Source organism: Nerophis ophidion, linkage group LG18 (assembly GCF_033978795.1).
Source record: "Nerophis ophidion isolate RoL-2023_Sa linkage group LG18, RoL_Noph_v1.0, whole genome shotgun sequence".
Classification (NCBI taxonomy): Eukaryota; Metazoa; Chordata; class Actinopteri; order Syngnathiformes; family Syngnathidae; genus Nerophis; species Nerophis ophidion.
The window spans coordinates 7,127,983-7,154,378 of NC_084628.1; the positions used below are offsets into that span (position 1 = coordinate 7,127,983).

At 39.5% G+C, this 26,396-nt stretch overlaps 1 protein-coding gene across 2 annotated transcripts in view; it reads right to left on the reverse strand.

The window, feature by feature from the left end:
• Nucleotides 1-145: 145 nt before the first annotated feature.
• The window catches only part of rab4b (RAB4B, member RAS oncogene family), a 49,104-nt gene continuing 22,853 nt past the window's right edge, over nt 146-26,396 (reverse strand). The window contains exons 1-7 of one of the 2 annotated variants that reach the window (XM_061878630.1): nt 24,872-25,037; nt 14,417-14,497; nt 12,892-13,006; nt 12,741-12,803; nt 6,666-6,820; nt 6,500-6,595; nt 146-6,430 (exon numbers count right to left, since the gene is read on the reverse strand). In XM_061878630.1, the coding sequence (XP_061734614.1) occupies nt 6,315-6,430; nt 6,500-6,595; nt 6,666-6,820; nt 12,741-12,803; nt 12,892-13,006; nt 14,417-14,497; nt 24,872-24,887 (642 nt within the window). In that variant the 5' untranslated portion in view covers nt 24,888-25,037 and the 3' untranslated portion in view covers nt 146-6,314. Of the gene's footprint in view, nt 6,431-6,499; nt 6,596-6,665; nt 6,821-12,740; nt 12,804-12,891; nt 13,007-14,416; nt 14,498-24,871; nt 25,038-26,396 lie in introns of those variants that run through there. The other variant, XM_061878629.1, reaches the window with a different exon arrangement.

Sequence of the window (26,396 nt, forward strand, 5' to 3'; positions counted from 1 at the left end):
GTCCTTGCACCATCGCCTGCTGAAGAGAAAACTATTGGATCATGATCCATTGCTACATTTCAGGGCGTGGCTCTTCACACGCTGCTGTCAAAGTCAGGATTATGATATCATGCTGGATTTTTAAATGAAAAAAGACCAAAGCAGCTTTGACAAGAGTTTGCATAATTGTTACAAACAACAATCACCCTTAAGGACAACTCTTATTTACAACACACATGAATTCACATGTACAGTCATTTAACAGTATGTGACACTTGTTACTAAGCAACAACTGAATTGTTGATATGACATAAAACCTGGTTTACTATGAGTGGGTGGAAACTCAAACCCAAACTCAATATACAGACAACGGGGGCGCCCTTAAAGGCCTACTGAAAGCCACTACTAGCGACCACGCAGTCTGATAGTTTATATATCAATGATGAAATATTAACATTGCAACACATGCCAATACGGCCGCTTTAGTTTATTAAATTGCAATTTAAAATTGTCCGCGGAGTTTCCTGTTGAAAACGTCGCGGAATGATGTTAGTGACGTCTCGGGTTGTAGCGGACATATTAGCCCAGCACCATTTACGGCTAACAGTCGTCTCTTTTCATCGCAAGTAATTTGGACATTTGTGTTGCTGAATCTTTTGCAGTTTGTTCAATTAATAATGGAGACTATAAAGAAGAATGCTGTTGGTGGAAAGCGGTGGATTGCAGCTGCCTTTAGCACCGAAACGCAGCCGGTGTTTCTTTGTTTGCTGTGAAGCTTTAACACAGAGCGGTCAAGCGGACATGTTTCTCTACGTCAACCAGCAAGTTTTTGGATGGGAAAATTGTAATATTAAGTCTGCTTTTACCGGACACTTGAGTGTATTATGCGACCTCATCCTGTAGCTGTCAAAAAGGCAGCTGTGATCTTGGCTCCTCTCAGAGACACTGGCGTTCGCAGCCCTCAGACTTTCAGGTATGACTTTACAATCTCACTAAAACACTATTAATACAATAAGCAGATATGGGATTTTCCAGAATTATCCTAGTAAATGTGTCTAATAACATCTGAATCTATCACACTGCCGTCACTTTTTTTTTTTTTTAGTGCTTCACTCTAACTTTCCTCATCCACAAATCTTTCATCCTCGCTCAAATTAATGGGGAACTCGTCGCTTTCTCGGTCAGAATTGCACTTGCTGCTGGTGGCTATGATTATAAACAATGTGAGGATGTGAGGAGCCCTACAACTCGTGACGTCACGTGCACATCGTCTGCTACTTCCGGTACAGGCAAGGCTTTTTTATTAGCGACCAAAAGTTGCGAATTTATCGTCTATGTTCTCTACTAAATCCTTTCAGCAAAAATATGGCAATATCGCGAAATGATCAAGTATGACACATAGAATGGACCTGCTATCCCCGTTTAAATAATAACATCTCATTTCAGTAGGCCTTTAATGCTTGATTCTTTAGGATATGAGTAGTTGTCAGCAGCAAAAGCCCTCAGTTGTTCTTTAGTAAGAATTGGTACAGGTAAAATCTTTTATTACAGTTCAAGTAAAATCAAATGTACAGTTCTATACAGTTACAGCATATTAACACAACTTCCTAAAAATAAAAGTGCACTTGCAGAAGGTGCAAAGGAGTATTATTAGAGCCACACTGACAATAATAAAGCTTGAAATTGGCAATTAAGAGTTATGAGGAAAAAATATAAATTTGTAGTTATGAGAAAAACTTCCATATTTTGACAATTAGGTCATAATACATTTGAGAGTTATATAACAATGTTCAAAGAGTTTTTATAAAACAAAAAAAGACTATCAAGATTTAGGGTCTAATATGACAGAAAGTTGTATGTAGGAAAAAAGTCGCAATGGAATATTTTGTTACTATTACGTAAAGTATTATGAAGAAATAAAGATCCGACCAAAAATGTGTAATATGAATGTTTTTTAAATTGTACAAAATGAAGTCTAAAAATGAGCGAAAGTACACATTTGAAGATTTTCAAATCGAAAGAAAAAAGGTTATAATTTGAAGAAAATAACAGCAAATGAATAAAACAAGGTTTTTTAAAGCGTGACTCCACATAAGGAAAACGGTTGTAATTTTAAGCCATTATATGACAAAAGCGACACGTTACAATAATAAAGATGAAATGATTTGAGAAAAATATCTTTAAGTCTAAATATGAGTTATAGTTGTAATTTCACAAAACTTAAGTTAAATTATGAGAAACTACTTGTCATTTGGAGAAAAAAAAAGTCAAAATATGAATCTATAATTTGTCAAGGAGAATCAATTCTAAACATGACAGATTTTATTTGCTAGACAAAAAAGCTGGCATGAAAAAGTTCCAATTTAAAAAACAAAGTTAAACTATGTCAATAAAGTTGAACAAAAAAAGTATACGTTTGAGATAAAGTAATTGCAATAGAAGTACACAATACTGTACTGACATCCAGCATCTAACCTGACCTTTTTATCATATTGAACATTTCTGTGAATATTCTTTTTTTCGAAACAACTTTTTTGTAAAAGTGTGGCTCTGATACTCTTTTGTACACAAACACAAAGAACGTAGCCTGTTGTATTTAGCTCTAAGATAACCTGTTTGTCGCTTTCTCGCTGACTGATAAGCGTGTGTGTGTTTCATGTGGGACTATTAGCAGAGCAAAAATGTCAGTGTTGCGGACACAAAAGGGTTTAAAAAGATACGAACATAAAAAGCTTCAGGAGTGGAAATTGTCTCACTTCAAGTTCTCTCACTTCACTTAGGTTGGGGAGGGAAGAAACATTTGAGTGAATAAAGCAGGATGAAGCTGCGTGACGACATTAAACGTGGTTTGATCACACACTGAACTATACTGTACATACGAACAGAAGTATTAGGACACCTACAAGAAGTAAAAGCGATGTGGAAACTAAAACAACTTACACTCTTTCAACCTTCAACATTATTCATTTGTGGTCTAACATAACCGTAATGTGACCGACTGTTTTAATGGCAAAATGTGTACAGCCAAGACATAATATAGCTTTTTGAAGCAAACCATAACACCTCATTTGGTGACCAAAAATGGTATGTCAATGGAAAAATAAAATATTTTGTGGTCTACCACAGCCTTTGCTGTTTAATAGCAAAATGTCACACTTTTGTCACCAAATCAGCCTTTTTCTCACCAAAAATAATATAAACTTCCATTTTCTTAAACTTCGATATTAGCATACCGTATTTTTCGGACTATAAGTCGCGTTTTTTTATTATAGTTTGGCCGGGGGGGAGACTTGGCCAAACTATAAAAAAAAAAAAAATTAAAACAGTTTTTTTTTTTGGGGAGGGGGTTTGTGGAGAAGACTGTGACTTATAGTCCGAAAAATACGGTACCTGGAATATTATGTTGCGTGTAATGTTAAAAAAAAGGTTTGAATAAGTGAAGTTACTCGGAAAACAATATTAGGTATGAACACACTAATCTTAAGACACATTTACACCTTTGAAGGAGCGTTGACTTGTGTTTTTGTAACAGCTGGTGGTCACAATCATTCCTTAAAATTGAGCTCATGTAGTCTCAGTTAGTGGAATAATAATGCGGACACATTCCAGGATACTTTGGCATACGCGTCTTCTGCCTGAGAGACTTTCTATGTGTGAATTTGATGGATTTTTTTCTATTGACAAATATTGCAATATTGTTCAATTAAATAGCCTTTTTGCATACGTCAAGCATGTGTGCGCTAAGCTGTGGTGTAGCTGCTAGCTCCTAGTAGCTGGCCATGTTTACCTTTAGTAAATTACTTCACTAAAATATCTAACTTGTGTGCTTATTGAAAGACATTTTGATGCTAACTGGCTGTTCAGCTTTGCACAAGTGAACACGCTGCATGGGAGAGTTTAGATGCAAGCCGATATCATCTGATACTTTTTTTGCGAATATTGGACCCATATCAATATTGGATTGGCTTAATATATTTTTTGCTGTGTTAATAATCCATTATATATATTTTTCTAAAAGGGTTTTTTCATGTTAAATTTAGAAATTTTATTGTCTAATTTTTCCACAGGTGTACAATAAACTGGGAGTTTCTAGACAATACTCCAAAAGAGGACATCAAGTTTTTCATTTTTCCAGGTGCATAAAACATTTGAGATTTTTTATTTTTATTTTCTTTGCTTAAATCTTTCAATAAACCTCAGCCCTAAACATTTTCTTTTACATTTTATATACCACTAAACCTTTTAAAGGCTTTTTGATCAAATGATGTCCCAGTGGACAATAAATATGCACTTACATAACCTCATTTAAAACTATGACATTACCCAATCAAAAGGGTCTAAATTAAATGTTAGATTTTTTTTATGACTGCAGGTTGAGCCAAAAAAAAAAAATCCATAAATGTTTTTATCCCATTTAAAAACGTTTTGAAGACAATTTAAACCAAATATCCGCTCAGGCTTTTCTTAAAGAATATATGTCAAAGTATAGCATTTTGGGTGTCTGTGGGCATTTTTACTGATCATCCCACAGATGTTTGATGGGCTTTTTCTTCCACACCAAACTCAACAAAGCATATTTTTATGGCCTTTGCTTCGCTTACTGTAGGGGTGTCCAAAGTGCGGCCCAGGGGCCATTTGCGGCCCACAGGTCATATTTTAACGGCCCCACAGAACATTTCAAAAATACTATGGAAAAAAATAAAAAGTGGTATAAAAGAGCAAACAGGTGAACTATAACAAGAACATGTTGCAATGTTTACTCTAATAACACAAAGCTGCCATGCAGGCTGTTTCTTTCTTTAAAAAAAAAAATAGTGAATCAAAATCAATTATGAATTATTGACCAATTCAAGGCTCCAATTACGTCACATTAAATATTCCACTTTGAGATATTTTTGGGGGCAAAATTTTGGATATTTTGTGTTTGCCATATAAAAACTGAACTGTTTTTTTTTTAAAGAATGGCCTAAAACGAACAAAAAAACAACAAACGAAAAAAAAAACTTCTAATTGACGGATAGATCTGAAGTTGAACATCGAGCCCAGTGTGTTTAAAGTAAGCAGTAAAAAAAAAAAAATTACAATTTATTTTTTAACACTGAGTAGGACCGTTTTGGATCAGTGTGTTATGTTTTTAAGGGTCATTGCACAAAAAATAATAGTGAATTAAAATCAATGGTGTTAGGAGTTGTTGACCTTTTTCCGGCTCCAATTATTATATAATCTCAAACATTCTACTTAAAAATTTTGTTGGGTGAAAATATTGCATATTTTGTGTTTTTTTCAATAAAAAAACATGGGTTTTCTTTGACAAAAAGAGCATACAACTTAAATCTTTAAAAACGTCATATTGACAGATAGACTTAATGTTGATCTAGAGATTTAGAACTTGAATAATAATACAAATAATACTGAATAATGACACATTTGGGGTCCCCGGGATCAAGCCTGAGTGGAGGCCTAAATGTATATTTTTTATACATATATTGTATTGGTTTTTAAAATAAATGGCCCCCGCTTGCTTTGATTATTTCCTCAGTGGAAAAAGTTTGGACACCCCTGGCTTACTGGAAAGGCCATAAATAGGGTCTTTCCGACACTCTTGCTTCTACGTAAAAAGCATAAGTCTTGTCCAACAATGAAACGGTGTCCTGATACTTCGGTTGGTAAAGTGTATGTGCGTGAATGCTGACATTTTACTGGGAAAAAACATTAACTTCTCTTCTTAATTCATGCAAACTTGGCAGCCTCCTCTGCGTATCAGCATGGTGGATCATTAGTCCAACACAAAAAGTGATACTTTTGCATATGTCCAGTGAGTTAGAGCTGTGCAATCAACAGAGAGGCCAAAGGGCCCGGGAAGGACGTACATCCACCAATGTGCATTTTATTAAGGCCAGCAGTCCCGCTAAAAGTGCATTTAGGATGGCGAGGTGGGAATTAACTATGAAACACCTTCTTAAACCTCCTCCAAACATTTGCTGTTTTAGCATTTGGACACTGGAAAGCCACAGTGAATATTTAAATGCTGAAAAGACGAAAAAGGCAATAATAATTTAGGGACAAAAAGCAGTGCAAATGTTATAAAACCATAAGGAGGCGCGCATGTATTAAATGAAAAACATGAATACACAGCGCCGAGACGCGTCCACTACGATCTGGTAAGGACCGCACAATCCCCGCGTGTGTCGGCACGCATAAACAAGTCTTATCGGAGGGTCAAAGGTCAGTGATTTCCACTCATCCAGGTGCTGTGAGGTGCGGACACCCCAAAACAACTGGAGCTGTAACACTGACCTGCACGGGAGGTCTTTAAGGGAGTGGGGGCCACGTTCCTAGCAGCTGCACTGCTGCTTGTTCTGTGTCGTGCTGCCTCTGGGCTGCCGCAGCTGCCGCAGTGACGCGTCCCCGTACTGGATGCCTGAGCCCATCCTCTCTGGATCCAGCTCACCTTGAAGGGAAGGAGATTATAGACGCACACCAAGCAGATTGGCTACATAACAAAAACAGGCGGGCGTACCCGAGTCTATCTTGTTGAGGATGGTGCGCGCGCACTTGAGGAAACCCTCCTCCACATTCTCCCCCGTCAGAGCGCTGGTCTCCAAGAACATCAACTCTGTGAGGGGAAAGTTGGCGCAATAGCGAGTAAGCGGGGGTGACTGTTCTCCAAGACTGTGTGTGAATACCGTTCTCCTGAGCAAAGCGCGAGGCCTCCAGGAATGTGACCTCTCGCTCTGCCTCCAGGTCCTTCTTGTTGCCACACAGGATGATAACGATGTTGGGGCTCGCCAGCGTGCGTGCGTCCGTCAGCCAGTTGGTCAGCGCGTTGTACGTCTCTCGGCTGTAAGATGGACACACTATCAATTGAACTCTTACCCTGAGAAAAATACTAAAAAGGTGAAATGAATATGAATGAGATACGAAAACACACTTTTTGGATAATTTAACAATCCAATGGTAGTAGTTGTGCTGCAGTATAGCACTAAAGTGAGTACATCTATTAGGGGTGTGGGAAAAAAATTATTCGAATACGAATCGCGATTCTCACGTTGTGCGATTCAGAATCGATTCACATTTTTTAAAAAATCGATTTTTTTTTTTTAATCCAACGAACCAATACACAGCAATACCATAACCATGCAATCCAATTCCAAAACCAAACCTGACCCAGCAACACTCAGAACTGCAATAAACAGAGCAATTGAGAGGAGACAAACACGACACAGAAAAAAACAAAAGTAGTGGAACAAAAATGAATATTATCAACAACAGTATCAATATTAGTTATAATTTCAGCATAGCAGTGATTAAAAATCCCTCATTGACATTATCATTAGACATTTATAAAAAAAAAAAAAAAGAACAGTGTCACAGTGGCTTAAACTTGCATCGCATCTCAGCTTGACAACACACTGTGTCCAATGTTTTCACAAATATAAAATAAGTCGTATTTTCGGTTTGTTTAATAGTTGAAACAAATTTACATTATTGCAATCAGTTGATAAAACATTGTCCATTAGAATTATAAAAGCTTTTTACGAAAATCTACTACTCTGCTAGCATGTCAGCAGACTGGGGTAGATCCTGCTGAAATCCTACGTATTGAATGAATACAGAATCGGAAAAATATTGTTTTTGAATCAAAAAAAAAAAAAAAAAAAGATTTATAATCGAATCGCGACCCCAAGAATCGATATTGAATCGATGCGTGGGACGCCCAAAGATTCGTCCCCCTAATATCTATTTTTATTACAGTATATATTTTCTCTCTAAAAATTACTATACGAAATAGACTTAAATATAGGATAGGTCTTTATTGTCATTGCACAAGTACAACGAAACTTTGTTTTCAGCACAGCCCCGTTCAAGATTAGACAAACAAACAGTGTAAAGAATAACAAAACAAGAACGCTGATGGGTCGCCACAAGGCACCCCGTAAAAGATGGGAGAAAGGTAAACGCTGGGGAAGGATGAGTAAAAAAATACAATCTAGACCAGGGGTGGGCATTACGTCGATCGCGATCGACTGGTCGATCTCGGAGGGTGTGTCAGTCGATCTCAAGCCAGGCATTAAAAAATAGACATAAAAATGAGCAATCATCAATCATACCAAGACTTCACTTTTGTCAGTTGTTTGACATTCTCGACACCCGAGGATCTTGTGAGATGACGCTGGCTGCTGCGAGCTCATATTTAAGAAAAAAATCACTAACAGGGCGGACGCAGAGAAACACATTTTATTTCTAGAGACTCCGTACCTACTGTCAAAACTCTAAAGACCGACTGCACAGTTCCTGTCTTCACCATAAAAGACCTGTTTCATCCTGCCTGTGCTAACAAAATAAGAGTCTCAGAAAGCTAGCAAGCTACGGAGTTTGATGCCAATGTATTTCTCCCCAGCCCTCAGCGACCGCTTTCTCACTTGCTTGCCCACCCGCACACTCACTGACGTCACTCACCTGCTGCCAGACATTAAAGGACCACACACATATGCTACTCTCATAACAAAGTGTTTAAAAACGAGTATGCAAGTTGGACAAATGAGATGCCAAATCCAACCACTTTCATGTGGTATTGGACAGAAAGGAGGACTTTTTTTTTCCTCCATTTGAAAATGCGGACGTTATCAGCACCACTGTCTAATTCCAATCAATGCAAGTCATCAGAATCAAATACACCAACTTATATTCTTGTCTTCATGAAAGAAAGGAATCTATGTGTGTTAAACATGCTTGTATTATCATTAAACACCATTAACTTGTTAACAAAAATGTCTCTTTCATAAATAAATAAATATAAATTATAAATAGGAATGAGGTAGATCTCCTTGACTTGGTCAATTGAAAAGTAGCTCGCCTGCAGAAAAAGTGTGAGCGCCCCTGTTTGGAGTGGGAAAAAAAAAACTCCATAGCAAAGCACATATACATATTACAACATACAACTTGAGACTTGCAACACAGGGGAGAGAGTGGGGGGTCATGGTGGCAGGCCACATCTTCCGGCACTGACCATCCTTCCATCACCCCTATGGGATTTGCGTCGAGGGTGTTGGATTGGGGGTGGGGTATGTGTGTGTGGCGTAGAGCTGGGCGATATTGCCCATTTTTAATATCTCGATCCTTTTAGGCCATATCGCGATACACGATATATATCTCGATATTTTGCCTTGGCCTTGAATGAACACTTGATGCATATAATCACAGCAGTGTGATGATTCTATGTGTCTACATTAAAACATTCTTCTTCATACTGCATTAATGTATGGTCATTTTAAACTTTCATGCAGAGAGGGAAATCACAACTAAGTCAATTGACCTAAACTGTATTTATTAAACAGTTATTAAGCAGTGGCAGAAACAGTCATGTCATTTCAAAACAGAAAGTGCAAGATTGTCAGAGACATTTTAAGTGTCAAAAAAAATGAGCTGCATAATAAGAAATCAAATAGTGTTCGTCCTTCGCTATGTGGTAGGTTACTGCGGATGTTATTAAAGTCTGTTGGTGAATATTTTTTTCATACGGTGTTGATCTGGAAATGTTTGCCTCGGCATTTTGATGGTGTGGCACCGAATGGAGATGTTGACATGTGGAGTAATCACTCTTCATTCTTTAGCGGGTGACTTTTCAAATGATGCTACATATTAGCAGTAATGCTACTTTTTGTAGCAACGCCACACTTGACAAATTACGGTTGTCTGTTCGACATATTACCACTTGAAGCCAAACCACCGCCAGACAATGGACCCTCTGCTTTTTTTATTGGGAATTATTTCTTCCTTCATTCGCACCTTCTTTCTCTTGTATTACCACTCGCACGGCTCTGCTAGCCTCACAGCTAACGTTACCCATGCTGCTACCTCTCTGCTCCGCGAGGGCGTGTACGTATGTGACGTATGATGTGACAGTGTGTGACGTGTGTAAGAAAATGCGCATGTTGTCAGTGAGAAGGGGTAAACAAGAAATAGCGAGGAGAGCCTGTAGTGTAATGCCAGCAGCTAAAAGCAACTGCGTGAGAACATATACTCGAATATCACGGTATAGTCACTTTCTATATCGCACAGAGACAAACCTGCGATATATCGTGTATTTCGATATATCGCCCAGCCTTAGTGTGGCGTATATTTTTTTGTGGATGTATGTGTGTGTGTGTAAGCCTGCAGCCTGTCTCTGTTCTGCGGCCTTGATGTTGTGCAGCCGTTAAGTCCAAAGTCAACAACAACAGGTATAGAGTAGTCCAAGTACAGTTTGCACTGGAGTAAATATTTTCTATCCGCAAATAAATTATCCAAGGCACAGTCATAGGGCCAATAATAATAATAATAATAATAATTCATCAAACGCTAAATGAAATGAAAATGAACTCGATAACTTTGCCGTCATCAATAAATTGCCATGTCCGTCTGTGTTTGTTTTGTCTCTCGCTCTCAAACCTGTGCGCATTTATTTAAGGGGAGGATTAAATAAACAGAGTGAATCCTCTTGTCAGCCATCAATGCTTGTCTTGGAGTCGGCACACAAACAGGATGCACAGACAGAGAGCCTTGCTTGTTGCTCGCTAGTGAGAAGCACAGCGAGGTGACAAAAATGAAGGGAGGAAAAAATAAGATTGCAAAGCCAAATGTCCCAGTGTGAGCAAGATGATCTTATCAACACCGGACAAATGAGCAAGCATGTCCAATTTGTTCTAAAGTGATAAAACAAAAAACACTTGACAGTTTTTTTAAACTGGAGAAAAAAATCTGCATTTCAGGATTTATTGAAGTGTCAGAAATTTAGTCCATTTTATTAGTTGTTTACATATTTAGGGTAATTATAGAAACAGAAAAAAAATCTGATAGGAAAAATCAATAATGTGTTATAAAGGAATACCTGCATTAATATTGTTATATATAATCTGGTATAAAGATAATGCTGTCAATAATATTGTTTATCGGCAATAATCTGTGGGACAGCAAAATTCATTATCGGACCAGTACTACACAGTTATTATTGCCAAAATAGCAGACAACACGAGTTTTTGTTGGTAGCGGGGGTGTATATGGTAGCGTCCCGGAAGAGTTAGTGCTACAAGGGGTTCTGGGTATTTGTTCTGTTACGGTGGGGACGTTCTCCCGAAATGTGTTTGTTACTCTTGTTTGGTGTGGGTTCACAGTGTGGCGCATATTTGTAACAGTGTTAAAGTTGTTTATATGGCCACCCTCAGTGTGACCTGTACGGGTGTTGACCAAGTATGCTTTGCATTCATTTGTGTGTCTGTCAAAGCTGCATATGTAATGTGACTGGGCCGACATGCTGTGTGTATGGATGAAAAGCAGACTTGACGACAGGTTGTAGAGGACGCTAAAGGCAGTGCCTGCAAGGCATGCCCCCAATATTGTTGTCTGGCTGGAAATCGGGAGAAATTCTGGAGAATGGTTGCCCTGGGAGATTTTCGGGAGGGGCACTGAATTTCTGGAGTCTCCCGGAAGAATCGGGAGGGTTGGCAAGTATGATGGTCGATCACATACTTTTTCATGAAAATCAGCCAATACCGATTGGCGGTGGATTTCAAATCCTTACTTATCAAAATTATCAATAATATTTTTCCACATTCAAAATGTAATTTTGAAAAAGGCATATTTGTCAGCATTCATTGAAAAAATATAAACAGAACGATTCATAACACGTTTACTACAACAAAAAGCTGCTCTTATTACCAAGAATGTGATACACAAAGTACCTTTATAAATAAGTTATTTTAATCAAAATGATCTGTCCGTTTTACATATTTTGGTATTTTGTTGTTTGTTCAAAACTTTTTTTCTGCTTATTCAGAAATAATGAACAGACTTATTTCAACTAAAATCCTGAGCCACATAGTTCTGTAGATTTAACACAGAACTGTGTGGGAGTTTGTTTTGTCTGACTGTTTCTGTGGCCATTAACGCATCAGAGGCTCCACTCAGTGTGTGTTAGAGTGAGTGAGAGGATATTTGTTTTTGTTGCTTTGTCATGGTTACAGCCAACAGTAGTTAGTTTTGCAATAAAGTTATTTTTGATCAACCAGGTCCTTGTTACGCTTAATGAGATGACTTTTTGTGTTCCTGCCTGCATTCTAAACATGATATTACACATGCTGCAGTGTGTTTACAAATGTAAACATGGCTCCTTCTCTCATGGGTCTCAGTCCTGCCGCATTTATGGCATTTTCGTAAATGTATTGCTACTGAAGTCAACATTTTTTCCACCAAATTATTTTGTGTATAACAGTAAGAAGGAAAAGGGCAAGAATTTTGGCTATGGCATTTTGTTGAGCACTTGTTTCGATATCTGTTCTGAGGAGTGTGTGGATGAAGAGTCGTAGCTAAGAGTGGTGGGACATTGAAGTTGACACTTCTTTTATGACGTATAGGTTGGATAAATTCGACCTGAGTGTTGAGACTGCAGTTGCATCGGATAGATATCGGATTTATGACCACATATGAAAGAGTCCTGGGTCGGATTTCAAAATAAATATATATATATTGGACTTGGAGCTTTACTGTTTACACTGACATGAACGATTCTGACATGATCTGCAGTGTGAACAAAGCCAACGAGCTAAAAAAAGGAACAAGACAGCATAGCAACTATGGAGGAGAATAATCCAGCCTGTAGTCTATACTTTTTACAAGCTGTACACTGAAAACTCAACAGTATACCAAAGTTTCATTTATATTGAATTGTCCTTTGAGAAGATGTAAATGATTGCTGACATGTGAAAGGCAGAAAGAAATGTTACCTGGTTATATCATAGACCAGAAGCGCTCCTGCTGCTCCACGATAGTAGCTGCGTGTCACAGAACTGTGAATGCAAAAGTCATTTGAAATTATGCTGTAATGGCGTTATAACATAATATTTATGGTCCTAATATGAAATTGTGGGGAGTTACCGGAACCGTTCCTGCCCAGCAGTGTCCCAGATCTGCAGCTTGACCGTCTTCCCAGAGACATTCACCACTCTGGAACCAAACTCTACTCCGATGGTGTGGTTGGAGTCCTGTTTGACTGCCGTCAGAGTGAATAAAGAGAGATGATGGTCAGCTCAGCTTTTATCAGTGAAGAACAATAGAGATGTCCCCCAACCCAATCATGGGTTTGAGTTGGTAGCCGATATTTGCCTTTTTTAACTGATCTGCGATTGACTGATAACATTTATCGCAGCTGAGTCCCATTGTTAACATGACTCAAGATTTTACTCAAAAAAGGAATGCACGCTAAGGAAGATACAATTACATTTCCTGATTCCTTGTTACACACAAGCAGGAGTTGTATGATTTCTAGTACAACCGAACACTGGCTAGAATTTTAGAGCAAGCTGCAATGAACGCATCATCTATCCACAGTGCGAAACTGCTTCTACGATACTAATCCTCACCACCACGGCGGAAAATAAACTAAGTTTTCTCCATGTATCAGTATCACTGGACACCAGAAGAAGCTTGCAACTAAAGCTTCAACATAAAGTAGAGGTGAGTGATCCAGATGTCCATACTATTGATAACGAGTATGGTATCAGTACATTAAAAATGCTACATTGATTAGATCAATATTTATCTTTTTCGTATTGTTACACAACCATTTTTTCTGTCATTTTTGTTACTGTTTATTAACTCATAGAGTAAGTCTCTGGATACAGGAAGGCTTTGAGGGCAAACCCCAAATGATTTTAATGGGAGCCAATCGCCGTTTTTGCTTTTGTTTAGTTCGTGTACAAGCCATTTTGTTTTAACAAAATAAAGTTATGTAGCATTCAGTACCACAAATCTAATACATAATTTAATTAAAACAATACTAGCATATTCTGAATTTAATAAGATAAGCTTTGTAAAAATGTGTTTACTTTAGTTACTTGGTATAAATCAAATCAAATCAACTTTATTTATAAAGCACATTTAAAATTAACCACAGGGTGCTGTACAATGGATAGGTTAAAACGTAATACGAGAACCGAGCAAACACAACACAACACAAACAGAACATGATGAAAAATAAATAAATAAAACATAAAAACAGGTTCACAGCAGGTGTATGATGGGGCGCCATTGCAGGATGGATATCACTCAGTGTTAAAACCCATGGAATAAAAGTATGTTTTTAAGAGAGATTTAAAAACAAGAAGAGAGGAAGCTTGTCTAACACTCAGAGGGAGGTCGTTCCAGAGCTTGGGAGCAGCAGCGGCGAATGTTCAATTCGATAATCCATTGTCGAAGTATCAGCTCAGGACTTGAATTGGATCAAATCTTAAGCCCAAAATGTTGATCCCTAGTTAACATAATTATTATTATCATGGTCCTTTGGGTTTGCGTTAACTTGGAAGGAAGTCACCAGCGAGTGAAAACTGAAGTTTTGGAGTACAAAAGTCATAAAACCACAGCTCAAACTGCATCCCTACCTCGACAACCCATCAAAACTCACATTTGTTCTCAATGAATTGATGGAGGAGGCAGGATTTCCCCGTCCCGGCGCTGCCAATCACCAAGAACTTAAAGAGGAAGTCTGAAAGCACAGCAGAAAAAGAAAGAGAGCGATCAATGCTAAGTTAATGTCAGGGGAGAATGTGAACCTGCTGCACTTGACGGTTCTGACCTAAGACTAAGAATCCTTTTAATCTCATTTGAGCTACTACTTTCACAGCTACCAGCGAGCCCCAAATTAACCCACTAATCACTGAGACCTCACAACACGCCGCTTCTCTTTCCTAATTTGATGAGCACTGCAAGGGAAAAAGAAGGAGCAGTGCTTAACGCGTCGAGGCCGCTATTAAGCATGGCTTAGGGTGGATGTCACAAAGCTGTGAGCAGCTGCTTGTACAGATGTTATTGTTATTGAGGAGAACACACACTCAGCCCTAGTATGCGGGCTAGTGAATGCCTTTGTAAACTGTGAAGCTAAATAGAATTACAACATTTCAATGCCTTAAATGGCAACATTTGGAGGAAGAATGCACCGCTAGAATCTCACGAAACGTGGATATTGTGTTTGTGTGATATGTCTTGGCTAAAAGCGACAATAAGCAAACAATAAAAGAAAGAATACTGTATTGTACACCGCTGTTTCTTCCATCCAGCAATCTCGCTGCACATTTCCCGCCACATTTTTAGGTTTTACAAACAGTGGTTAACTTTTTTTACTTGTATGACTGTCATCAATGTTATAAAGTACTGGTGCCAAACGACTTTTTTTTTAAGGGCCGCTTGTAAGAATGAAAATGATATGAATATAAATGTAATTTATAAGGATTTGCCTCATGGTATTGTTTCATAATTGCCAATGCATTTCATTATTTCATATATTTTGGTTTGTTCCACTGAAAAAATATCGATGGAAAAATGGTACTATAGTAACAATAAAATGGTGCCCAAGCTGCCAGTTACTTGTATTTTTTTAACAGTGAAATCTACCTTTCTTGTTATTACAATGTATTACTGGAAAAACGGCTGCACGGTTTTAGGTTCAATTCCTTCCAGACTTGCTGCTACACAGTTAGAATTAGGTTACAAATGTGAATGTACAGTTAAAGGAGAACTGCACTTAATTTTGGATTTTTGCCTATCATTCACAATCCTTATGTAAAACAAGCATACATATGTTTTTCTGTTTTATGCATTCTAACTTTGTAAATAAATTTTGCGATCAAATGTCTTCTTACAATGGAACGTATGAAAGTCCCTCTGTTCTCTCTATAAAGTGCTTTAAAACATCCAAAAATCTCCATTAAGGTTTTATATATACACCGTAAGTATGTATGTAATGTAGGCACATCTGTAATATTTACGTATTTTGCTCATGTTAAGCATACGGCAGCACAACGCTTTCACTGTTCGCTTTTTCCTTCAACAACATCACTGATTCACTCACTGCCGACTTCATGAGCCAGCAAACATAATAAAACGACCACTTACTGTACAATGTCTGCTGTCATTAGGATGTTGACTGATGGGATGTTGATATATTCTCGTTAAGATGAAGAATAGCTAATAATCCTCGCAAAGAAAAAAAAGAGGGTGGAACCAATCATCTTTTCGTGTCTTTCTCGCCATTGTCTAAATTAGATGTCAATGTGTACCAACTTGTCGGATTGTGTCCTCATCCTTCTACTATCCAGGTGAGAGACATTATGATCTAAAATAAACTTTCACCAGCTCCGAGGCAAGAAAGCAGCTCACAACATCAATATAGCAGCAACAAACTAGTTAGCGCTGTGACCATGCGTCACTAAAAATTGTTTGTCTGCGTTAGCGCTTGTATTGTAGGCGCTTTTTGAATGGTTACTTAGAGGAATCTATGGGCGGAATAGACAACCTCTCATTGACTCAATTGTAAGCAGACATTCATTTAAGAGTTAGAATGCATTTTAAAAAATACATTTGTTTTCGTGTCAATTATTCTGAACAATAGGCACAATTCCAAAAAAGTGCAGTTCCCTATAAAAGAGAACTTATTACACAAAATCAACGTTTTTTGTGTATTTGGGCTCTGCATAAGTTCTAAAAAAAAATTAAATCAAACCATGGAGGCAAGGCAGATATTTATAAATCAATCTTACCTTCCTTTATACGTCCTCCAAATGAGCAGTTTATAATTTGTCCAATTTGTGACGTTTTTCCAATTGCTGACGTCAGCGGATACCTCCAAAAGTGTAACAAATTTACCCCCAAGAGCTTTGCACGAGTCCGCCATTGTAGTCCGACATTGCAGTCAATACGCTCCTTCTTTTTACCTATTCTCTTGTTGTGGGGCAGACTGACTTGTACATGCACATACATCCTCTGCTAATGCCATTTCTAATACAAAGTAGCGTATAATTCTAACTGATATCTGTCATTAAACTTGAAATTGAAGCACTAAAAACAGCAATATGGCTGTTGGGGAGAAGACACAGTCAAAGTGGAGGCATGTAAATAAGTGACTACAAAACGGTACATTCTGAAGAGTCATAAAGCGGGTTGAAGATGGTCTGTAAAACAATCTATGCAACATTTTGACAAGAGAACCACTATTACATGTTATGTAGACCACAAGGAAGTGTCTTAAGTGTAGAAAAAAAAAAAAAATCATAATATGACTCCTTTAAAAAATTTGATTATTCTATTTCCATGAATCACTACTGGATAATATGTTCAAACTGTGTGCCACAAAAACTAGTTTGAGCCTTAAGGTTCTACCTGTTGAGACAATGCATGAGTGTGTGCGTGCATGTGCTAAAAGAATAACAAATGGCATGTTAATTCTGCTAATGTTTAACCCTTCCTTCCTGTAGAACCAGCTTAAGCTGGGACGAGATGATATAGCATGACATGCCAAGTGATCCTTTGAAAATTTAACAGTGCGCAAAGTCAACAGCAGTAATGCAAAAAGGATGAGTGTATCGAGCGTAAAATGTCAAATACTTAGCATCTATACAAGCAGACTGCGTACTTATATCCTATTCTGTAGGCGCCAAAGTGCATTTACACTCTTTCCCCTTCTGTCGTCGACCACCATGACAGCCCAGCTGACAGATTCAAAATGCTAACAGCTCTGTTTCTAGAAGATTGCCTCAACAGCATCTTCCCAGATGTCCCATATTCCCTTGTACAGCAATCAGGCTGTCAATATGTCAAAAACTAGACACTGGAGATGCCATCTTAACAGCGGCCTATCAGGAGGCGGGGCGGTTTTTGCATCATACCATTGAACTGTCAACATTCAACCTTGTGGAAAACAGGAAATACATTGACTAACGGGGGTGAAATCAAAACATTTTTTGTGTATTCAAAGTAATTCAATGTTACACACTGACACAAAACCACAATATTATGGACACCTGCACACTGTGATCAGATTCAATACAAAAAAAATTGACAAAATGAGTTACATGCAACTTAGTGCAAGTCTACACAAGAAATATATGTAATTAAATACATTAAATGGAGTTCACATAGTTATACAATACATTTTGATTGAAAACTAATAACTGTACCAATACATTCTTTATATAGCCGTTTAAAAAGGTTCCACTCCTGCTCCTCCACTACAAAGACAAATTGTAAAAGAAAGTCAGAAATCAATAAATGGCTACTCGAGTAACCATAATCACCGGCACTTTTACATAATAAATACTGAACACTGGGATAATGTTTCATAGCAAAAAGATGAAGGCAGTGGCAAGGGTGGGGAAAACGTGCGCAACCTGACAAAATGCGTTAGGGATGGGCATTTGCCTACATTTTAGAGGTGTCAAAATTAGCGCATTATTATATCATTATTATTAGATTGGGGAATATCATTTTTTGGGGGGAAAGATGTTAATGTCTATCATTTACATGTAAGCATGTAAAATAGCGGGGGGTGCTGGAGCCTATCTCAGTTGCATTCGGGCGGAAGGCGGGGAACACCCTGGACAAGCAATAGAAAGCAGATGGATGACTGGGCATTTAAAATAGCCAGCAATCTAATGCTGGTAGTCTCTATCATTTTATCAACTCGGGTTATCAATCACAGTTTTTGATCAGTTTAAGTCAATAAGGTAATACTAACCATCAGGAGTTTTACAGCGATTATCATTCATTTTCATTTATCGTCCGGTTAATTGACTTACCAGATATCAACAACTTAGCTTTGTGAGGTAACAAAACAAATTAGTGTAACGTCCAATCTAAAACGCTTGCGGGGGCTTGAGCACACTCAAAAATTTACAACATCCATCCATCAATTCTCTACCGCTTGTCCCTTTTTGGGGTGGTGGGGGGCGCTGGTGCCTATCTAAGCTACAATCGGGCGAAAGGCGGCGTACACCCTGGACAAGTCGCCACCTCATCACAGTACAACATACAGTACAGGCCAGAGGTTTGGACACACCTTCTCATTCAATGCATTTTCTTTATTTTCATGACTATTTACATTGTAGATTGTCGCTGAAGGCATCAAAACTATTAACACATGTAGAGTTATATACTTAACAAAAAAGGTGAAATTACTAGAAACATGTTTTATATTGTAGTTTCTTCAAAAATAAGCCACCTTTTGCTCTGATTACTTTTTCGCACACGCTTGGCATTCTCTTGATGGGCGTAAAGAGGTGGTCACTTGAAATGGTTTTCACTTGAAGCTTATCGGGAGAATGCCAAAAGTGTGCAAAGCCATAATCAGATTACACAAGGGCATAAAAAGAGGGTGAAAACAAAAAAGGTATAGAGTAGACTTAAAATATACCAACTTTGAACCCATCCATCCATCTTCTTCTGCTTATCCAAGGTCGGGTCGTGGGGGCAGTAGCCTAAGCAGGGAAGCCCAGACTTCCCTTTACCCAGCCATTTCGTCTAAATCCTCCCGGGGGATCCCGAGGCGTTCCCAGGCCAGCCGGGAGACATAGTCTTCCCAACGTGTCCTGGGTTTTCCCCGTGGCCTCCTACCGGTCGGACACACCGGAAACACCTCACCTCGGGAGGCGTTCAGGTGGCATCCTGACCAGATGCCCGAACCACCTTGTCTGGCTCCTCTCGATGTGAAGGAGCAGCAGCTTTACTTTGAGTTCCTCCAGGATGACAGAGCCTCTCACCCTATCTCTAAGGGAGAGCCTCGCCACACGGCGGAGGAAACTCATTTCGGCCGCTTGTACCCGTGATCTTATCCTTTCGGTCATGACCCAAAGCTCATGACCATAGGTGAGGATGGGAACGTAGATCGACCGGTAAATTGAGAGCTTTGCCTTCCGGCTCAGCTCCTTCTTCACCACAACGGATCGATAAAGCGTCCGCATTACTGAAGACGCCGCACTGATCCGCCTGTCGACCTCACGATCCACTTTTCCCTCACCTGAGAACAAGACTCAGAGGAACTTGAACTCTTCCACTTAGGGCAAGAACTCCTCTCCAACCCGGAGATGGCACTGCCCCCTTTTCCGGGCGAGAACCATGGACTCGGACTTGGAGGTGCCGATTCCCATCACAGTCGATTCACACTCGGCTGCGAACCGATCCAGTGAGAGCTGACGATCCTGGCCAGATGAAGCCATCAGGACCACATCATTTGCAAAAAGCAGAGACCTAATCCGGAAGCCACCAAACCAGATACCCTCAACACCCTGACTGCGCCTAGAAATTCTGTTCATAAAAGTTATGAACGAAAAACAAAAAGGCATAAAGTAGATTTAAAATGTACCAACTTTTAATCCAATTGGGAGAAATGATAATCTCCCACGGCACACCAGACTGTATCTCACGGCACACCAGACTGTATCTCACGGCACACCAGACTGTATCTCACGGCACACCAGACTGTATCTCACGGCACACCAGCCACAGTGGTTGAAAAACACTGCTGTATGTTCACCATGACAGGACGCACAGAAAACGTCTTAAAGATCACATGCAGTAAGACGCACAGGTCGTAAGCCATTTTGGTTTACAGGTCCCAATTTTCAGAGGGGTTAGTGCATGTGCCTCACAATACCAAGGTCCTGAGTAGTCCTGAGTTCAATCCCAGGCTCGGGATCATTCTGTGTGGAGTTTGCATGTTCTGCGTGGGTTCCCTCTGGGTACTCCAGCTTCCTCCCACCACCAAAAACATGCACCTGGGGATAGGTTGAATGGCAACACTAAATTGGCCCTAGTGCAGGGGTTCTTAACCTGGGTTCGGTGAGTTGGCCTCAGGGGTTCGGCGGAGCCGCCATCATGGAGGTAAAGACACATGCGACTTATCGTGTAAATAAAAACTTCTCCCTATTGGAGTATTATGGATACCCCCAAACTTTTACTAGTAGATTGCAAAGGAAGAGAATACATGATATGAAAGAGTACAGTTTACACAGTACAGTACATATTCCGTACAATTCACCACTAAATGCTAACACCCGAATAAGATTTTTAACTTGTTTAAGTCGGGGTCCACGTTATCTAATTCTTGCTAATTTGTGTAAGGTGTGTACATTTGTGAGTTCATGCACTGTTGGTTTTGTACTTTGAAAAAGGTGATGTTCATGCACGGTTTATTTTGTACACCAGTATAAAAAAATAAAAAAAACTATAGCTTTTTCATGAATTTGGAAAAAATAAAAAAAACATTTCACCAAAGAAATGTTCGGTGAATGCGCAAATGAAACTGGTGGGGTTCAGTACCTCCAACAAGGTTAAAGGCCTACTGAAAGCCACTACAACCGACCACGCAGTCTGATAGTTTATATATCAATGATGAAATATTAACATTGCAACACATGCCAATACGGCCGGTTTACTTTAATAAATTACAATTATAAATTTCCAGCGGAGTTTCTTGTTGAAAACGTCGCGGAATGATGACGGGTCCGGGTGATGTCTCGGGTTGGAGGGGACATATTAGCCCAGCACCACTTACGGCTAAAAGTCGTCTCTTTTCATCGCATAATTACACAGTATTCTGGACATCTGTGTTGCTGAATCTTTTGCAATTTGTTCAATTAATAATGGAGACTATAAAGAAGAATGCTGTTGGTGGAAAGTGGTGGATTGCAGCTGCCTTTAGCAACCAAAACACAGCTGGTGTTTCTTTGTTTGTTGTGAAGCTTTAATATGGAACAAAGCGGTCAAGCGGACATGTTTCTCTACGTCAACCAGCAAGTTTTTGGATGGGAAAATTGTGATATTAAGTCGGCTCTTACCGGAGACTTCAGTGGAGTTTGCGTCCTCACGCAGCTGTCAAAAAGGCAGCTGTGACTTTCTTGGCTCCTCCATATGGCTTCCCTCAGAGACACTGGCGGTCACCGCAGCCCTCCGACTTTCGGGTATGACTTTATAATCTCACTAAAAGACTTAATACAATAAGCAGATAAGGGATTTTCCAGAATTATCCTTGTAAATGTGTCTAATAACATCTGAATCGCTCCCACTGCCCTGTCTTTGTTTATTTTATTTTGTTATTATTCACTCTAACGTTCCTCATCCACAAATCTTTCATCCTCGCTCAAATTTATGGGGAAATCGTCGCTTTCTCGGTCCGAATCGCTCTCGCTGCTGGTGGCCATGATTGTTAACAATGTGAGGATGTGAGGAGCCCTACAACCCGTGACGTCACACGCACATCGTCTGCTACTTCCGGTACAGGCAAGGCTTTTTTATTAGCGACCAAAACTTGGGAACTTTATCGTCGATGTTCTCTACTAAATCCTTTCGGCAAAAATATGGCAATATCCCGAAATGATCAAGTATGACACATAGAATGGACCTGCTATCCACGTTTAAATAATAAAATCTATTTTTCTCATTTCAGTAGGCCTTTTCAAGGCCTACTAAAACCCACTACTACCGACCACGCAGTTTGATAGTTTATATATCAATGATGAAATATTAACATTGCAACACATGCCAATACGGCCGGTTTAGTTTACTAAATTACAATTTTAAATTTCCCGCGGAGTTTCTTGTTGAAAACGTCATGGAATAATGACGCGTGTTTGTGACTTCACCAATTGTAGCGGATATATTAGCCCAGCACCACTTACGGCTAAAAGTCATCTCTTTTCATCACATAATTACAAAGTAATTTTGACATCGGTGTTGCTGAATCTTTTGCAATTTGTTCAATTAATAATGGAGACTATAAAGAAGAATGCTGTTGGTGGAAAGCGGTGTATTGCAGTTGCCTTTAGCAACCAAAACACAGCCGGTGTTTCTTTGTTTGTTGTGAAGCCTTAATATGGAACAAAGCGGTCAAGCGGACATGTTTCTCTACGTCAACCAGCAAGTTTTTGGATGGGAAAATTGTGATATTAAGTCGGCTCTTACCGGAGACTTCAGTGGAGTTTGCGTCCTCATGCAGCTGTCAAAAAGGCAGCTCTGACTTTCTTGGCTCCTCCATATGGCTTCCCTCAGAGACACTGGCGGTCACCGCAGCCCTCCAACTTTCAGGTATGACTTTATAATCTCACTAAAACACTAGTAACACAATAAGCAGATAAATGGGGAGGCATAGCTCGGTTGGTAGAGTGGCCGTGCCAGCAACTTGAGGGTTGCAGGTTCGATTCCCGCTTGTGCCATCCTAGTCACTACCGTTGTGTCCTTGGGCAAGAGACTTTACCCACCACCTGCTCCCAGTGCCACCCACACTGGTTTAAATGTAACTTAGATATTGGGTGTCACTATGTAAAGCGCTTTGAGTCACTTGAGAAAAGCGCTATATAAATATATTTCACTTCACTAAGGGATTTTCCAGAATTATCCTAGTAAATTTGTCTAATAACATCTGAAATCGCTTCCACTGCCCTGTCCTTGTTTATTTTATTTTTTTTATTCACTCTAACTTTCCTCATCCACAAATCTTTCATCCTCGCTCAAATTCATGGGGAAATTGTTGCTTTCTCGGTCGAGTCGCTCTCGCTGCTGGTGGCCATGATTGTAAACAATGTTCGGACGTGAGGAGCCCTACAACCCGTGACGTCACGCGCACATCGTCTGCTACGTCCGGTACAGGCAAGCCTTTTTTTTATTAGCGACCAAAAGTTGCGAACCTTATCGTCAATGTTTTCAAGTAAATCCTTTCAACAAAAATATGACAATATCGCGAAATGATCAAGTATGACACATAGAATGGACCTGCTATCCCCGTTTAAATAAGAAAATCTCATTTCAGTAGGCCTTTAATACATTTCAAACCTTATGAATCCAGCCCCTGACTTATTGTGCATTATGTTCTCTGCTTACCATAGCAGTTATTAATCTCTCAGGCAAAAAAAAAAAGACAAAACATAGCTGTCCAACTTCCCTATGACGGTCACCAGCGTTAGCTACCTCTGTAATGTAAATAAACAACATCCATGTGTGAGAATCAGCACCTCCAAGTCCGAGTCCATGGTTCTCGCCCGGAAAAGGGTGGAGTGCCATCTCCGGGTTGGGGAGGAGACCCTGCCCCAAGTGGAGGAGTTCAAGTATCTAGGAGTCTTGTTCACGAGTGGGGGAAGAGTGGATCGTGAGATTGACAGGCGGATCGGTGCGGCGTCTTCAGTAATGCGGACGTTGTACCGATCCGTTGTGGTGAAGAAGGAGCTGAGCCGGAAGGCAAAGCTCTCAATTTACCGGTCGATCTACGTTCCCATCCTCACCTATGGTCATGAGCTTTGGGTCATGACCGAAAGGATAAGATCACGGGTACAAGCGGCCGAAATGAGTTTCCTCCGCCGTGTGGCGGGGCTCTCCCTTAGAATAGGGTGAGAAGCTCTGCCATCCGGGAGGAGCTCAAAGTAAAGCCGCTGCTCCTTCACATCGAGAGGAGCCAGATGAGGTGGTTCGGGCATCTGGTCAGGATGCCACCCGAACGCCTCCCTAGGGAGGTGTTTCGGGCATGTCCAGCTGGTAGGAGGCCACGGGGAAGACCCAGGACACGTTGGGAAGACTATGTCTCCCGGCTGGCCTGGGAACGCCTCGGGATCCCCCGGGAAGAGCTAGACGAAGTGGCTGGAGAGAGGGAAGTCTGGGCTTCCCTGCTTAGGCTGTTGCCCCCGCGACCCGACCTCGGATAAGCGGAAGAAGATGGATGGATGGATGGATGGATGGATGGATGGCATGTGTTCACTCGCACAGCTTATATCTGTGTCAATGCTAGAATGATTCATGTCTACACTTGACAGTGACTCAATGAGTCTCAAGTTTGACTAACTTTCACTGCATAATGTAGCGCCATCCGTTTTCTGTCAGTGATACGGAAGCGGATATACATCCTCAAACGAAAGTGACAGCTTACCGAGCAGAACTAGCCTTAAAAAGAATCAAATACCCTTAGTGATGTTGTGGGAGAAAGCAGTGTGATAACCAGCTGCTGTATGCTAGCCAATTAGTTAGCATGTTAGCTTCTTGCTCGGAGCTGTAGTGTGAAAGTAACATTTACAGGTAAGCAGTTGAAACCCCAATAAAACACACGTACCGTAAGTCTCGGACATGTTGGCCCCTGACGCGTTAAGGGCTCGATAAAAGGAGCAGTTTCGGAAAGCAGGCTGTGGTTTGGCCACAGTGTTTATGTATGATGCTGGAAAATAGACCGGAGCTGCTTTCGTTTCCGCCCCGCCAGACGGTGTTGCTGCGTGCTGACGTCATACGCCGCCCACTGATGGCTTTACGTGTTGTGGGAAATTAGAGCATTGCCTTTCAACCACTGTGCCGCGGGACACTAGTCAGTACATTGGTTCTCAAATGGGGGTACTTAAAAGTATGCTAAGGGGTAGGTGAGATTTTTTAAAAATATTCTATAAATAGCAACAATTCGAAAATCATTTAAAAATATAGTTATTGAATAATACTTCAACAAAATATGAATGTAAGTTCATAAACTGTGAAAAGAAATACAACAACGCAATATTCATTGTTGACAGCTAGATTTTTTGTGGACATGTTCCATAAATATTGATGCTAAAGATTAATTTTTTTGTGAAGCAATGTTTAGAATTAAGTTCATGAATCCAGATGGATCTCTATTACAATCCCCAAAGAGGGCACTTTAAGTTGATGATTACTTCTATGTGTAGAAATCTTTACAATTGAATCACTTGTTTATTTTTCAACAACTTTTTAGTTATTTTTATATCTTTTTTTCCAAATAGTTCAAGAAAGACCACTACAAATGAGCACAATTTTGCACTGTTATACAATTTAATAAATCAGAAACTGATGACATAGTGCTGTATTTTACTTCTTTATCTCTTTTTTTTCAACCAAAAATGCTTTGCTCTGATTAGGGGGTACTTGTATTAAAAAAATGTTCACAGGGGGTACATCACTGAAAAAAGGTTGAAAACCAATGCTCTAGTTCAGTGGTTCTCAAATGGGGTACGTGATATTTTTTTTAAAAGATTCTAAAAATAGCAACAATTCCAAAATCCTTTATAAATATATTTAATGAATAATACTTCAACAAATTATGAAAGTAAGTTCATAAACTGTGAAAGTAATGCAACAATGCAATATTCAGTGTTGACAGCTAGATTTTTTGTGGACATGTTCCATAAATATTGATGCTAAAGATTAATTTTTTTGTGAAGAAATGTTTCGAATTAAGTTCATGAATCCAGATGGATCTCTATTACAATCCCCAAAGAGGGCACTTTAAGTTGATGATTACTTCTATGTGTAGGAATCTTTATAATTGAATCACTTGTTTATTTTTCAACAAGTTTTTTGTTATTTTTGTATCATTTTTTTCCAAATAGTTCAAGAAAGACCACTACAAATGAGCAATATTTTGAACTGTTAAACAATTCAATAAATCAGAAACGGATGACATAGTGCTGTATTTTACTTCTTTATGTCTTTTTTTCAACCAAAAATGCTTTGCTCTGATTAGGGGGTACTTGTATTAAAAAAATGTTCACAGGGGGTTACATCACTGAAAAAAGGTTGAAAACCAATGCTCTAGTTCAGTGGTTCTCAAATGGGGTACTTAAAAGTATACCAAG